Source organism: Eubalaena glacialis, chromosome 10, assembly GCF_028564815.1.
Source record: "Eubalaena glacialis isolate mEubGla1 chromosome 10, mEubGla1.1.hap2.+ XY, whole genome shotgun sequence".
NCBI lineage: Eukaryota > Metazoa > Chordata > Mammalia > Artiodactyla > Balaenidae > Eubalaena > Eubalaena glacialis.
The window spans coordinates 121,146,437-121,161,756 of record NC_083725.1 but is presented as its reverse complement, the minus strand read 5'-3'; the positions used below and the strand labels follow the sequence as shown (position 1 = coordinate 121,161,756).

Sequence of the window (15,320 nt, the reverse complement as noted above, 5' to 3'; positions counted from 1 at the left end):
TCCGGAACAGCAGCTGTCCCTGCTGCTTGGAGCCGGCTGACAGGTTTGCCCAGCCCCCTGGGCTAAGCCCTCCATGATTGATTATGGTGGATATTCACACCAGGGGGAGTGAGCCCGGCTAAGCCCAGCAGCTGCTCGGAGGGGCCGAGGGGAGCTCGGGGGCGCCTCCTCCATCCCCCACACCCGCCTCTCTCCCACCCTGCCTGCCTGCGCTGGCTTCACCCGGCTTGGCTGGACCAGCTCCTTTCTCTCTCTGGGGTCTCAAGGGAGGCGCCCCTCCTTCCCCCAAGGCGGACCAGGCATGGCGGCCGGGGCTGTGGTGACCTTACATAAACCAGGTCACCCCTGGCCCAGTGGAGGCATCGCTGGGCATGATGAGATTACAGCTGCCCCCCACCAGGTCCAAGTCAATCTGCAGCCCCAGAGAAGCAGAAAATCATGCTGCCCACGCAGGGGAGGGCTCAGCTCCAAGGGGACAGAGGTGCCCCCAGGACACGGAGACACCACAGGGATGGCCGTCCCCAGGGGGGGAGAAGGAGTGGGGCGTGGACAGGGGTGCTGGGACCACTGGGCCTCCCGGAACATAGTCCCTAAGGGGGCGGATCATGAGTTGGATTTTGACCTGGAAAACAACAGAAAAGTGAAAGGGGGCCTCGGGGGCCCTGCCAGTCACGTCTCCCTGACCCCTGGCTCTGGCGTTTGCTCAGCCAACTTTGCAGCGACCCGGCACGATAATCCCCTGGGTCACTGACTTCTGGGCCCCCTCCTGTGGCCTCACCTGCTTCATCTCTCTGCCCACCCCCAGGCCCCCGGCCCCTCCCTCCACGCTGTGGCCTCACCACCTCCTGAGGCCTCCAGAGGAGCCTGGGAAATGGCACTGCCCCGGCATCTCGGCGCCCACCCGCCAGTGAGGGGAGCAGGAGGGGTTCCTGCTCGGTCCCCCGTGACCCCTGAGTGCTGGGCACGGGCGCTGGCCGCTGCGCTCAGACAGGGGTGGGAAGCTCTGTGTGAGAAGATCCCAAAGGCCGGCCTGGGCCCCGAGGGCACTGGGCCTGGAGAAGCTTTCATGCTGCCCACCTGGCAGGCAGAGGGGGCCCAGGGGGTGGGCCACCCCCACCCAAGTCCTAGTCCTTGGTCCACTCTCTTTGGGGGGTCAAAGTGGGGTCCACCTCACGGGGCTTCTTTATGCCCCAAGCTAGGCTTCCCGCAGGGGCAAGGGGCTGTGGTGGGGCGATGCGGGGCCTGAGGGCGCCACCGGCTAGGCTCCTGCTGTCCCGCCTGTCCTGGCCCAGAAGCCCTCCCAGGACAGGGGTAATTGTGGGAAATGCAAGCCACATGCCTCGGGCTCATTTACACTTAATTCAATACAATGAGCTTCCCGGGGCCTTTGATGTCCCAGGACCCGCCGGCCTTTAGTGCTTTGTGGGCGGCGAGACAGGAAGCCACGGGCTTGGGGGCAGAGCCGGGCTCCTCTTCCCCCCTGCAGTGGGTTGTCAGGGATCCAGGGGCCAGTCCCCTCCTGGGGGAGGGAAGGCATCCCTCCCGCACCGCGGGCACCTCGCCTGACCATGGGCGGGCACGGGCATCCTCCCGGAAGAGCTGGGCAACCCAGGGCGGGAGGCTCTGTGGTGCCCTGATGAAAGCAGGCTCCAGGGCTGGGTCCGCACCCAGGTCAGGAGCAGCCCCAGGCCACCCCACTGGCTCCCTGCCACCCCGTCGGCCTCCTGACCAGCCCCTGTGTTGCGGGTGGGTGTCACACAGGGGACAAGGGCCAGCAGCGCGGCTGGGGATGGGCTCTGGGAGCCCCTCTAGGGCAGGGGCCACCGAGCCAGCCGTCCCCCAGTGCGATCCACTGGTCCCCCCTCTGCCTGAGGGCCTGTGGGCACAAGGGTTCCAGACCCTCAATGCAGGCGGGGTGGGGGTGGGGGCTTGCCAGTTGCCTGCCAGGAGCAGGCCCTCCTGAGCTCTTCCGGAGGGCTTCCTGGAGGTGGGGGCTCAGAGGGCAGAGAGGGTTGGGGCAGACTGCAGGCCGAGGTGGACACAGGCTGGGAGCCCGGTGGGCCTGGAAGCACAGGACTGCCCCGGGGTGTGGGGTGAGCACACAGGAGCAGTAGCGAATGTCCGAGAACTCCAGGCCTGGGGTGATGGGGCCGGCAGGCTGGCCAAGACAAGCCGGCCCTGCTGGGTCTGCAGGGGTGTCAGGGCCGCTAGGGCACAAGAGACCGAGGACAGAGCCCAGAGCCGGGCTCCACGCCCTGACCGCGTGCAGACGGTGTCCCCTAGGACGGCCCCCAGCTCCTGCCCCATCCCCCAGAGGGCCGTGCAGGCTCTGGGGAGGGGGCATAGCTGTTTGTCTCTCCACATTCCAGACTCAGGGCCAAGCATTTGGGTGAGGCTGTTTTTCTTAAAAAGTGTCATTTGAAAATAAACAGTGTTGCTGGCGCTTCTCTGATTGCCCTGGGTCCCTAGGGAGCTGCAGGCAGGCAGCGTCTGGGGGTCCAGGTGGCCGGGGGTCTTCCGGCCGGATCGGCCTCTCACCTCCCGGAACAGGCCTTGCCACTGAGAAGACCCACTGGGGCGGGGTCTTCCCCGACCAGACGTCTCTGGAGGCTGGGCACCCCTGTTGGCACCCAGAGCAGGGGAAATCGCTGGGGAAGAGGTGGCCTTCCTGTTCCCAGGGCAGGGCCAGGCCCAGCTGGTCTCACGGCCCAGGGGCTGCCTGGGGAGGCTGGGGGTGGCTGGGGGGATTCCCGGCCTGATCCCTCGGCCTTTCTCCTACACACCCAGGGCTCTGGGGGGCCGAGGCCCCTCCCCACTTCCACACCAGCTCTTAGCTTTGCAGTGGAGGGGGTAGGGGACCCTCCCTCGCTGAGCCCTGGAACCTGAAGCGTCTGGGCTTTCTGGGGGGCTTCCCGCCGTGCCATAGTCCCCGCTAAGCACAGCCCCTCTAAGGCAACTGGCACTTTCTCCTCTTGGAACAAAAGCCAGCCCCAAACTTTCTGGAGGTCATTTGAGCCTAGGCCCGACCATGACCTCTGGGGGCGACACGGGGGGCTGGGGGAAGCTCTCTCCCACCTGCACGCTGACCACTGCCCACAGGGCGGGTGCACCCGTGGGCCCCCAGGAAGCCGTGAGCAAGGCCTGGGCTGTCAGCCTGTGGGTGCGTCTAGGCCCCAGCCGGCCTGAGGGCTTGTAGCTCTGCCGTGGTCCCAGCAGTGTCTAGAAGCAGGGCTGCGTTCGCCTCGCCCACCCCACACACCTGCTTCTCTCCCCCTCGCCAGGCCGGCAGGAGGAAGAGGGAGCTGGCTTTGGAGCACGTGCCCGCCCCAGGCCTGCTCCTGGGCTCGGCATCCCCTTGGGAAGGTGCCCGGGGTAGCACTTTTTAGGGGGTCTCTGTGGCCCCTGGTGCTACGTGGAGACGCCCCGTCTGTGCCTGCCCTCCACCCCAGGCTCAGCAGCGGCCCCCGGGGTGCAGGGAGCTGGAAATCTGGGTGCAAGGCTCCCCCTGCCCAAAAGGAACCGGGGGCCCCTGGGAGGGGTCTGTGAGCAGAACAGCAGGTCCCAGAGACACCCCCAGGGCCGGGGCAGCCTCAGAGAGAAAGGGTCTTCCCGGCTGGGCACCCAGTGGGGTGGCCAACCCCGTTCCCCCTGGACACCTGCACCACCATGAAACTGTGAAGCTGGCCTGCACTGGGGATGTGGGCAGCAGGAGACCCCAACCCCATCCAAAGTGACCCTTGGGCTGGACGCGGCATGAAGGACGTGGAAGGGTGAGGCGGCCAAGGGGCTGCCTGCCCGCCCCCAGTGCAACACACTGCCCTTTCCCCCACTTCGTGCGTGCCGACCCTGACCCCCTGTCCACCCGGGGTGGGCCCGGCCCCGCCGGCCCCGCCGGCCCTGTTTGAGCTCCAAGGTCAGTGCCCAGGACTTTGCCTGGGGGGTGCACACCAGGGCCCGTGTGCTCCACACCCCTCCGGCCTGCCCACTCTGCCTGGGCTGGGGAGTGGGCGGTGGGAGGTGAGATTACACAGAGACCCGCCCTCCTCTTCCTGCTCAGCTGCGGAAGCCTTCACCTTCCAGAAGGTTCCTCCTGTTTCTTTGCATCTGTCCCGTAGGCCCATCTTACATGCTAGGGCCGTCTTCTTGCTGGTGGACGTCCTCCCCATGGAGGGTGGGCTATTCTGCCCTCGGCGACCTCCTGTCACCCCCGACCCACACGTGCACACAAAGCCCGAGAGTGGTAGAGACCGAGGGATCTGAGCCAGCTGCACCCACATCCTGCTGGTCCCCTTAGTGTCTGTGGGAGCTCAGCGACCCCTCCCAGCTCTCTGTGGAATTCAAGGGAGCGGCCCGTGTTTCCACTAGGATCTCCCTCTGAGCACAGACGCGTCTCCCTGAGGCCTGCTTGTGATTCTGGTGGAGGGGACCCCTGGCCGGAGCACACCCCTTCCTGGCAGCTGGAGGCCAGAGCATCCTGAGATTGGGACCTCAAGCCCCTCTTCCAGGAAGCTTCCCCAGACCACCGGCAGCACCTCTGCCCGTGGCCCCTGGGGGCGGACAGGGGCTGGGCCTGTCCCTCCCAGGGCACCCAGAGTCTGGAATGAGCCGATCCAGGAGGGACAGAGGACTCAGGGCAGGCTGAGTGCATGCTCCCAGGGGCCTGGCTGTGGGGCGGCAGTTGCTGGGGGTCAGGCTGCCCACGCTGGTTGTCTGCCGAGCTCACGTGTTAAAATAAAAAACGGGGAGAGTGTGTGTGTGGTGCACGAGGGGCGAAGGTTGAGGAAACAGCAAAGCCCACCAACACCGCACTCAGCAGGCCCGCAGGTGGGCAGGCTCCGTCGGCCAGGAGCCGAATCCCGGGGGGCTGAGGGTCAGCTGGGGGCTTCCCCTTTCCAAGGACATCCCTCCTTCTGGGACTTTGCCCAGCGCCCCCTGCAGCCTCTCTTTCATCCTCTCCCCTGCCTTCCTTTGTTTCTGGGCAGGGTTCCTGGGGAGAGGTAGCCGCTCTCCGGGACCAGCCCTGGGCCTCCCCTCCCTGGGGACCTGGCCCGGGAGAGGCAGAGCTGAAGGGCTTCTCCCCAGGGTGCAGGCTGGCTGGCCCCCAGTGCAGTGGGCACGTCCTCAGAGCCCCTGCTGCCATTTTGGACGGGATGGGCCATTTGCTGTTGGCTAAGGCGGGACGGGCGGCCTTCTCTTGAGGCCCGAGAAGCACCCTTTCCTGAGGCAGCTAGTGAGGACAAACGGGGCTGCAAGGAGGAGGCCGGGGCGCTTGGAGCCGGCTTGTGTCTTTGGGGAAAAGTCAGAACGGATGTGCAGAGGCCCGTGTCCCCAATAAGTGCAGGGTCACAGACCCAGGCTGGGAAGGGGGCACCCCGGGGCGGCTCGGGCAGCGTGTTCACAGACCGAGGGTGTGCATGGGGGGGGGGGGGCGGGCGGGCGGGGGCGGGGCGCCGGAGCCTGCACGGGGCCTCATCCGGAGGGAGAGCACGTCTGGAGCACGTTCCTGGGTGACAGCTCCGTGACAGATGGCCGGGGAGCAGGGATGTCTGGGGCCCGTCCTGACCCGTGGGCTCGCTCCAGGCTGGGCGGCCGCGGCCCTCGGGCTGGCCTCTTCCTACTGACCCCGGGCTCCCCAGGGAGGGCTGAGTGCGGCGTCCGGCCTACCCGGCTGGGCCCCACACCCAGCTCAGGACGGACGTCTGCATGGCTTCTCGGGCCCCAGTGCGATGCCCGTGGAGGCCCAGGGTAGGCAGGGGTGGGGGTCTGTTTCCAGGCCCGAGGCCTTCTTGCCACTCAAAGAGGTTCCAAGGCCGGCGGAGCAGGCAGGGGTGGCCCTGTGAATTCCATTTCCTCCAGACCCCGTCCTGCTGTCCTTCCCACCCAGCCCCCACCGTCCCCTCCTCCCCGTAAGCACTTATCCGTGACAGGCACGTCATGTCAGCCCTTAATCCCAGCGTCCCAGCCTCCCTCCTGTGGTTCACGAGCCTCCCACTCCACCCCATCCGTTCCCGCTCCCCCACCTCTGGGTCGCAGCCCCTTTGGGCAGGGGCCGTGCCCACCCAGATCCAGGACCCGTGAAATTTGTCCTTAATTAAGTTGTCGCATGACAGGCTCCCACATGTGGGAGGCTAATAGTCTGCGACCCTCTCAGCCGCCTGCGGGGCGGGGGCGTCTTGGGAACCAGAGGGAGGGCTGGCTCATGGGGGAGGGGGAGGGGCGCCAGGCCGGTCCCACCGGCGGCGGCCGGGCCAGCAGCAGCGCAGGGCTGGTTGTGTAACTGTCCCCCTCCCTCCGTGCTCCCTGCTCCTTGCACAGGGGAGCCTGAGGCAGCGGCCTGGCCTTGACTGGGGCTGCCCCTCGGCCCCCTCTGGCTCTGTGCCCACTGGGAAAATAGCCGCTTTATCTCGGCCACCTCCCGAACTGCAAACAGCCACGTGTCCCTTGGGGGCCACTCTTGGCACACATGCCCTCTGCCCCACGTCCCAGGTGAGGTCGTTCACCCTCGGATGGGCCAACGGGGAGCAGAGGCTCCAGGCCCACGGCCCCCCACCAGGCCGGCAGTGGGATGAAGGGACAGATGGGGTCGGGGTGTAAGGCCCAGGCACGGGGTCAGTCCCAGAAAGGGCCGTGGGGAGGGAGGGACACAGCAGAGAGGCAGGGGGATATAGGCAGCTAAGTGGAGCCAGGCCTGGGTGGTGAGAGCGACAGGGACCCTCCTGGCCACCCAATGGGCTGTCCCCTCCTTCACCAGCCCCTTCCTTGGTGACAGAGGACAGGGACCCTCTCTCGTCCCTCCCACCTTCTCAGTGTCCCTCCATCCCCCTCCCGCCACCCGTCTGTCCCCAACTCCCCAGGCTGGGGGCTCTGGTGCCTGTCCCAGACCAGCATGCAGTGACCCATAGGCTCTCAGGGCATCCCAAAGTGCCCAGGAAGGGCCCTCCCATCCTCCTGCCCGGCTTCCTTTGCCGTTCTAGGCCAACTCATCCCATCTGGGCCCCAGAAACCTCTTGGAAAGAGACAGTAACCTCAGGGGGGCAAAAACTGTAAAGCAGAGCCCCCAGCAGGCCGGCACGGCAGTGCGGCAGCAGGGGACGTGGAGGGGGGTGCGCCCCGGCAGGCCCCGGGAGCAGGCGCCATACATCGGACGTCCGGCCTGTTCCCGATGCCAGGCCTCAGCCTCTGGGCCTTTCTGGGGTCCCTACAGCCTGGCAGAGTCAGAGGGCCCCTCTGTTGAGGGGTCCCCATCGCACGCAGAGGTTCTAGGAAACAAGGTTCCCGAGCCATGTGTTGCCCTGCCTCCGCCCCAGACCTCCCATCAACTTCCGAGAGACGGCGGGCTGGCGGGGCTTGGCCGTAGGGAGCAGACCAGCCTCCCCGACCCCAGAGGGGGCCCCGGAGGTGCCACTTCCAGGGATGTCACGAGGCTGGGTGGGCCGGGTGTCACCATGGCGGATCTCGCTGCCCTCCCCTCTGACCAATGGCCCACAGTCCCAGGATGGGTGTCTGTCAGTGCTTGGGGCCAGGAAGGGGTGACCCCTTCTGGCCTATCCGAGGTCTGTGGGGGCCTGGCCCATGTTTGAAGGGACCCACAGGAGCCCGCTCTGCTGCGCTGGGCCTGAGACCCATCCCAGAGGCGGCTCTGTGCCCTCCAAATCCACAGGCCTCTCCCAGAGGGAGGAGGAGGTGGAGGCCAGGCCCGTGGAGTGGGTGCAGGAGCAGGCGGTGCCGGGATGCCTTGGGGGGCCTTGGCCCCCAGACCCCAGAACAGTGGGCCAGTGTGTGGCCGTGTGTGGGGCGTGGGGTGGAGGCCTGGGCGGGTCAGGTCCCGCTCCATAAAGCCTGGCGGGAAGCTGTCGACTCCTTGGTGTTGACACAGGGGTGATGTCACTGCCAACCAATGGGGCGCACGGCGGGGGCTCTGTGTGTGCTGCTCTGTACCCCATGGGCCCCGCCACGCACGGGGCGGGATCTGAAAGCCACCTGAATAAACCCAAGGGGCCCCCGCTTTTCCCCTAGGCCTTGTCTCCTGCACGTCCCATCCAACCCCACTGCCCACACGTGAGAGGTGGCACAGGGCGGGGTGGGGTGGGGGGGAGGAGACCTGTGCCCTGGGCCTGAGCCCTCCTCAGATATGCGGCCCCAGGGCCCTGTCCCCCAGCACCCCTTAACCCCGTCGACCACTCCTCCATCTTCTGGGGCCCCCTGGCGGTCATGGGTCCCCGAGGCCACAGCCTACGCTATCCCTTGGGAGCATCCGTGCTCCCCCACCTGTGTCCCGAGCCCTGTCCTGCAGCCCTGCCCAGGCCTCCCGGCGTTCCAAGTGCTCCCAGTGGCCCGCGTGCTGCCAGCAGCCCCCCGGCACACAGCTCGCCCAGGCCTGGGACCGGCCCCCAGGCGACTCGATGTCCCCAAGGTCCCCGTCAGCGCTGGTGGCCGTCCTGTTCCTGGCATGCCAACCATCCAACCCCCTCCTTCTATTCCTTGTCCCAGGGCACGTTCTTCCCATCTCGGCCGTCCTTCCCTTCCTCCCCCGCCCTCCGGGGGCCTCTTCCTACCCGGCTCAGGGTGACCGCTCCTGCCCTGCTTCCTGACCCCGCTCCTCCGCCCCCTCGGGCTCTCCCAGCCAGCCTTCCATGCGTGCTGATGGGTCTCTGCAGAGCGTGGGAACCCGTGGCCTGCCGACCCCGGTGCCCCTGCCCCCTTCTCAGCTCTGCGCCCGCAGCGGCCTCCCGGCCCCCAGGACGGGCCCCACCAGGCCCGGGCACGTGGCGGCATTGGGCAGGAGCGGGACGGGCCCCACGCTTGGCGCCGTGATTGTTTGCTGGTCCGGCCCCAGGCCCGCGCAGCTCCCCACAGCCCAGGCTGCCCGCCTGTGTCCGGCCAGGTGTTCGGTGCTGGAGCGCGGGCTCCCAGAGGACAAGGAGTGCAGTGTCTGCTTCATGCAACACGCTGCTGACAAGGAACAGAATACCCACAGTGACCGCTTCCAGGAAACGGCTCGGGCGGGGGGGCCGCCGAGGAGTGGGCCCCTTCCCAGCAAGCCGGCCTGCAGGTGGGCTTCCAGGAAGGGGCCCGCTGGTCCCCCTCACCCCTGGCCAAGGGCCAGCCGTGTCACCAGGTGCAGGCTGGGAGAGGTGCGGAGAAGGGAGGCGGCAGGAGGAGGAGGTGGGCGCGGTGGCCTGGGCTATGGCCCAGTGTGGTCACCACAGCCCGAGGAGAGGCCCAACCTGGTCACGCTCCTTCTAGAACCTTCCGTTTGCCCTTTTTGGGGGGGGTCACACAATCCCTACTGGGGCCCCTGGCTCGGGGCCTTGTTGTTACAACACCCGGGGAGACCCCGAACACAAGAGGGAGATGAAGGAAAGGGTTCCAAGCCCAGGCTGGGGATGGGGTCCCGGCCCCGAGCAGCAGCCGAGCCTCCTGGGCCCCCTTCCCCCGTTGGCATCGCCCCGCGAGCCTTCAGCCCAGGCCCCTGCCCGCTGCGCCCTACGCTAGGTGCCGCCCGGAGCCTGGGGTGGGGCGAGGGGCCCCCTGGCAGGCCTGGCCCTGTTTACTGAGACTCCCCAGGGGGCGTGTCTGCTGACCCCAAACATCACGCTGGGCCTGGTTAAGGGACGTCATTTCCTTTGTACTGTTGGAGTTTTTTCTGTCGCCATTCAGGGCTACAGGGAGGGCCGGACCCCATCCCTCCACAATCCCTGCCTGAAGGTGGGCCACGAGGTCATTAAATCCGGGCCCAGATCGAACCCACACATGCAACCAGGGCCACACAAAAGCCAGCAGTCCCCGCAGAGCACCCCCAAACAGGACAGGGCCCCCATCCATGCCTTCAGCACGGCCGGCAGGGTTAGTGACCCTGAGTGGAGATCCTCACTCACAGCTATAGCCACGCACCTGCGGACACACGCCCAGGAGACGCAGCCAGTCAGGCCTGCACAGCCTGAGAGCACACAGCCGGGCGACTGACCACTGCACACAGGTTCACGGGGACACTCTGAGATGCACACACACAGGGACACACGTGTGGACACATAGATACGTGGACACACAGGTACATGGAGACACATGTGGACACACAGACACATGGATACACGAACACACGTGTGGGCACAGATACATGGAGACACGACACGTGGACACACACAGGGACATACAGATACACGGACACACGTGTGGACACAGACAGACACACACAGGCACGCATGCATGGACACACACGGACACAGATGCATGGGCACACAAACACGTGAAGTCCTGCTTTCCGCAGGCCAGAGATTTGGTGGCTGCTCAGCCTAAACCCTCCGGAGCAGCGCGGCTGGGGAGGGTCCAGGTGTGAAGACCCTGGAGGTGACTGCCCCACCCCTGCCCCTGCTGAGGCTGGGAGTGAAATTCAAGCCCCTGTTTGCTTGGTGACACTAACTCAGCGCAGGGGCATTTTGAAAGCGCCTTTGGGTGGGGGGCCCGGGCCTGCCTTACAGCCCCCTCTGGGCCCCTTCTCTCAAAGCAGGAAGTCGGGCTGGGCCAAAGGTAAACACATTCCAACCTGGGGTCCCCAGCTCCACGGAGGGGCTCTGCCGCGGGCGCTGGCCCCTGTTTTCCCAGCCCGGGCAGGGCTCACAACCTGGGCCGGGGCTCTGGGTCCACCCCCGCCCTCCCCACAGGCTGGCCACACCCACCCAGAGCCCTCCAGGTGGGTCCCCTCCTGGTCGCTGCCCAGGGAACCGGCCCTGGAAGCAGAGCAGGGTGGACACTGCCGTGGGCACGTGGAGGGGCAGGCGGGCGGGCACAGCCCGCGTCAGGCAGGGGCCCGAGGGCCTTGGACACCTACCCCAGGTGGATGTGGCGAGGAGCCCCTACCCTGGCCTAATGCCAATCCAGAAGCACCCACTTCCCCACGTCAACCTCGGGTTTCCAGGTGGAAGCCCAGAGCAGGAGTGCAGGTGTGACCAGGAGGGGCTGCAGCCCCCGAGGACCTGGCCCCACTGCCTTCGGAAGCCCCACTCCCCTGGAAGTAGGCAGAGTCCTCCCCATGCCCGGAAGAGGTTTCCAGAGTGCCTGTCTCTCTCCTCCCACCCACGGCCAGGTTGCCCTCGGGGCCCCTCGGGCCCCCTGCGGTGCCCACCCCACAACCGCCATCCCCTGGGAAGCTGGGCTTTCGTCTTCTGAGGTCCAGCTTTGCAAAGCTCCAGGAGAGACGGGTGCTTGTGAAAAAGGCCATGGGGAGTTCTAACTCGTGACACCTGAAGGATGGGTTTCTTTGTCCTGCTGGCAAAACCCATGTGGGCAAGTCCAGCGGGCCGTGGGCCTGGAGATGGATGTAGCCTCACCCATGAGCTGCCCGCTGGCCTGTGAAAGCCTCCAGGGGGGTGGGGGGCAGGAGGCACTGGGGAGCCCCCAAGGGTGCCATGGGCTAGCCTTCATTAAACGCCTTCCTATAAATGCATCCCTGCTGACCACCTGCCCTGCTGGCCTGGAACCGTCCCCTTCTTAGCCCTGGAATTCCCATGTCTCCCATCAGGCGGGAGCTGGGCCCCAGAGAGGAGACCAGACACATGGAACCCATGGGGAGTGCGTGTGGGGGGGGAGCTCGTGGGGCCAGAGCCAGAGCAGCCAAGGGCCACGCAGCCCGGACGCTGGGAAAGGCACACGCTCGGGGTCTCCCAGGCCTTTGCTATCTCCTCTCGGTCAGTTGGCCCGCAAGGCATTTCCTGACTGCCCTGAACACGGGAAGGGGTCAAGGACCCAGCCCTGTTTCCAAGGGCTGCTCCCTCGGGTTCCCAGCGCCGCGCCTGGCGCCCAGGAGCTGGGAGGCCTGGTTGGGGGGGGGGGGTTAGAGGCAGAGGGGCGTCACCAGACAGCTGTTGCCTTGTACCCAGACACCAACCACGAACACAGGCGGGGGCTGCACTTGCACCCCGGGCGCAAACCCCAGGCCAGACGCCAGCAGGACATGGCCCTGGGCCTTCAGCAGCAAGATTCCCATCCCGGCCGTGGGCCCCCTCTCCCCTCTGCCCCCACCCCTTTCTACCCCTCCCCGCTGTCGCCTGCCTAGTGAGAGCTCGCCCCACAGCGCCCCTGCTCTGTCCCTCGCCGGGGTCTCCCGCTTGTTGCCCCCCTGCGCCCCCCACTCCACCACGGCAGAGTGAAGGGAAGGGATGCCTCTGTGCCCCGAGCCCAGCACTCAGGGCCTGCAGGGCTGTGGATGAGTGTGGCAGGGCGGTGGACTTCCCAGGGGCGTGGCCGGCCTAGGCCACATGTCAAGACCACTCCCCTAGGATAATTCTAGAAACCAATCCCCTAGACCAGGCCTTCGGGGTCCGGGGCAGGGGCCTAGGGAGGCCTAGCTGATGTGTGTGCAGGAGGGGCTTTATGTGGCAGGGCCTCTTCCTCACCCTCAACCCCGACGTCTCCCTGCAGGGAACCCCTGGGTCCCACAGCCCACTGCCCCTGCCCCGGTCCCCACGTGGTGCCTGCCCTGTACCCGGAAGTCTCAGTGCCCTCTGCCGTCCCACCTCACAGGCCCTTTCATTGCCCACCCCTCCTGTCCGCAGCCCCCCGCCCTGTGATCCTTCCCCACCCATCGCCCCTTCCCATGCATTACCCGCCACGCCACCCTTTGTGTCCGTCCCCTCGTGGCCCATATGCCTTTTCATGTTCCCCATCCCAGGCCCCACCCCAGCCCCTTGTCCCCCCCAGCCCACGGCGCACCCCCCTCAGGCAAACAGCTCAAATCCAGAGTCCCTGAGACCAATTCCTGTAACTGTGTTTATTGATGAGTCCAGGGCTTCTGGGGAGGCCCTGGCAGGGAGGGACACAGAGCGAGATAGACACACAATGGAATGCTTCGAGCTTTGCTCCCGATGTTCGGAGCGTCCAGACTAGGCGAGGGGAGGGTGGGGCCCCACACACTCGGGCCCCCTCCCAGTCGCCCCCAGACAGAGATGGATGAGAGGGGGGCGCTGGGGGGGACGCAGGCCGAGGAGGCCGGGCCACTCAGCAGCTCACTCACTCGCTGAGAGACCCAGGCTTGTTCCAGAACCCCAAACCAGTGCAAACGACTTAGTGCAAATTAATTCAGGAGGGACGGGGAGACGGGGTTCTGGACGCTCTGAGTCTTCTGAGCAAAGGACAGAGGAGAGAAGAGAAGAAAAAAGACAGAGAAAAGGATGAAGAGGAGGGAGGGAGGCTGGTGGTGGTCGCTGGGCCGCGGCAGGGGGTAGCCGCAAAGATGGAGTTGCCGGGCGGGGGTGGGTGTCGCCGTGGTGCTGCCCTTCCGGTGGTGTGGGTCGTCCGTTCCTTTAGCTCAACCTGCGGACAGAGGCAGGACGTGAGGGCGGGTCAGGGTGGTCCGGCCAGGGGGCTTTGGGAGGGGCGCCCGCGCCCACCTTCCAGAGCTGATTCCTGAGTCAGGGTGTGTAGTGGTTCCAGAATGCAGCATATTCTTAGAGCTAGAAAGACTTGAAGAAGTCCGGGTTCCAAGGCCCAGGCATGAGCTGGGTAGCACCATTTCTGCGGGTCAGGACAGAATGAGTGCCCAGCTCTCGGCCCCGAGCCCCCCGACCCTGCCCACCCTGTGTGTGGCAGGGGGCCGCCCACCTTGTCATCTTGAGGGTTCTGGGGGTCCAGAGAGCAGCAGTAGTGCATTGGCTCCTTCAGGAAAGTAAAGGAACAGAGATGCTGGGTGTTCCAGCTCCCCCGCGGGGCCAGCCAAGAATGTTCTACGGGAAAGAGGACGGCCATGAGGGCTGGGTGCGGGTCGGTTGGCCCGGGGGGCCTGGCCTGTACCTGCGCTCACCAGGGAGGCCGGACAGAGTCCCGCCTGTCCTCGCCGTCACGCCGGACCGTGTCATGTCCCTCTGCCCACATCCCGGCGCCCGGCCTCCGTGGCTGGCAGGCACGTCCACACCCACTGGAGGCATGGCTGTGGGCAGACAGAGGAGGCGCTGGCTGAGTGGGCAGAGGTGGCCGAGGGGGTGGGAGGGCAGCGGGCTGGACACTCACCCTCGTCTCCGGTCTGAGCGCGGACCGATCCCTGCTCCGTCACCGCCCGCAGAGGCCCGCCTTGGCCACGGGCTCAGAGGCCAGTGACCCCCCCGGCTCGCCGCCAGGCTCCAGCTCCTCGCCCCTGCCTGCGCCCCGACCTCCCGCCCCCCCAGAGCTCTCATTCACGCCACCCCGCCCCCCTCGCCTAGTCTGGTCTCGCCAGTGCCCTTGACTCCCCTGGGTGCTGTCCTGTCTGCCGTGCCAGTCCCAGGGGCGGGCGGTAAGGGCCAAGTGTCACCAGTGTCACCAAGTTCACTGGGGGCCCTCCTGCGCCAGCCCCTGGGCCGCAGTGCCGCATGGGAATGGTGGCCCGCTGGGCCCGCGGCAGCTTCCTTGCTGCAGAAATCTCCCTGGGACCCTGTCCCTGTGGCCACCGCTCCCCCCAGGTGACGTCCTGCGGCGGTTCCCCGCACACTGCGCCTGCCTTCTTGCCCGTTCTCCGGCCCTCGAGGCTCCGGCTCAGGCCTCAGGAGGCCTGGGCCAGAGCCGCCCCTGTACCTGCTACTAAATGAACTGCAGTGGGTGAAGTGGCAGCTGGGGGCCCACTGACCTGAGTCCCCCGCCTCGTCCTGTCTGCCCCGGGGCCTGAATGGCCCCCATGTGCTGGATCATCTCCCTCGCTGGCAGCCTTGCCCCATCTCCCGCCCGACTCTCTGGAAATGCCCTTTCCACCTGGGACAGCCGCGGCTCCCAGCCCGCCCTGCCTCAGCTCCCCCTGAGACGGTGTCACCTGTGCTGCCTGCCCTGCCGTCACCCTGCCGCTCTGCCGGGACGTCAGCCACTTCGCCTCGCTGGCCCTGGCTCCCCAGAACCTCCTTATGCAGAAGGCCAGCGGAGCAAGGCCCAGGGAGGGGAAGGGGACTCACCTGGCCCGGCAGAGCGCTGCCTTCACCTGCCCACGGCTGCCAGCTACACCTCCACCGCCCAGGCCCTGGGGCAAGCCTCTCTCCAGCTCCCCCGTCCACCAGCTGCCACGACCTGAAACCAAAATTGACCGGGATGAATGCCTGGCTCCCCCCTCTTACTTCCGCACCCCCAGCTTGGGCCTGTCACTCCCCACACCGATGTCGTCCTGCCTGCAGGGCACCTGGGAGCCCACCCCGCATCCCCGCCGGGCTCCCAGGTGCCCGCCAGCCCTGCCCAAGCCAGCCCCTCCACCCTTCTCCGCTCCTGCCAGGCTCCAGACTTCCAAGGTGATCCTTGGCCCACGCATGCTTCCCTGCACCCCGCTTCCCCATCTTCCCCTGGTTGCCCCCGGTACCCCACGCTTCCCTGGT

General features: G+C 66.7%; 1 protein-coding gene across 1 annotated transcript; it reads left to right on the top strand.

The window, feature by feature from the left end:
* The first annotated feature begins 6,103 nt into the window (after nt 1-6,103).
* Nucleotides 6,104-13,016, top strand: LOC133099985 (basic proline-rich protein-like). Its single transcript, XM_061203812.1, has 14 exons — nt 6,104-6,268; nt 6,316-6,486; nt 6,975-7,213; nt 7,308-7,501; nt 7,661-7,817; nt 8,294-8,565; nt 8,709-8,891; nt 8,991-9,134; nt 9,641-9,846; nt 10,508-10,527; nt 10,662-11,011; nt 11,877-12,051; nt 12,552-12,717; nt 12,936-13,016. Exons 1-14 carry the CDS (start codon nt 6,104-6,106, stop codon nt 13,014-13,016), a joined length of 2,523 nt encoding a protein of 840 aa, XP_061059795.1.
* The last annotated feature ends 2,304 nt before the right edge of the window (nt 13,017-15,320 follow it).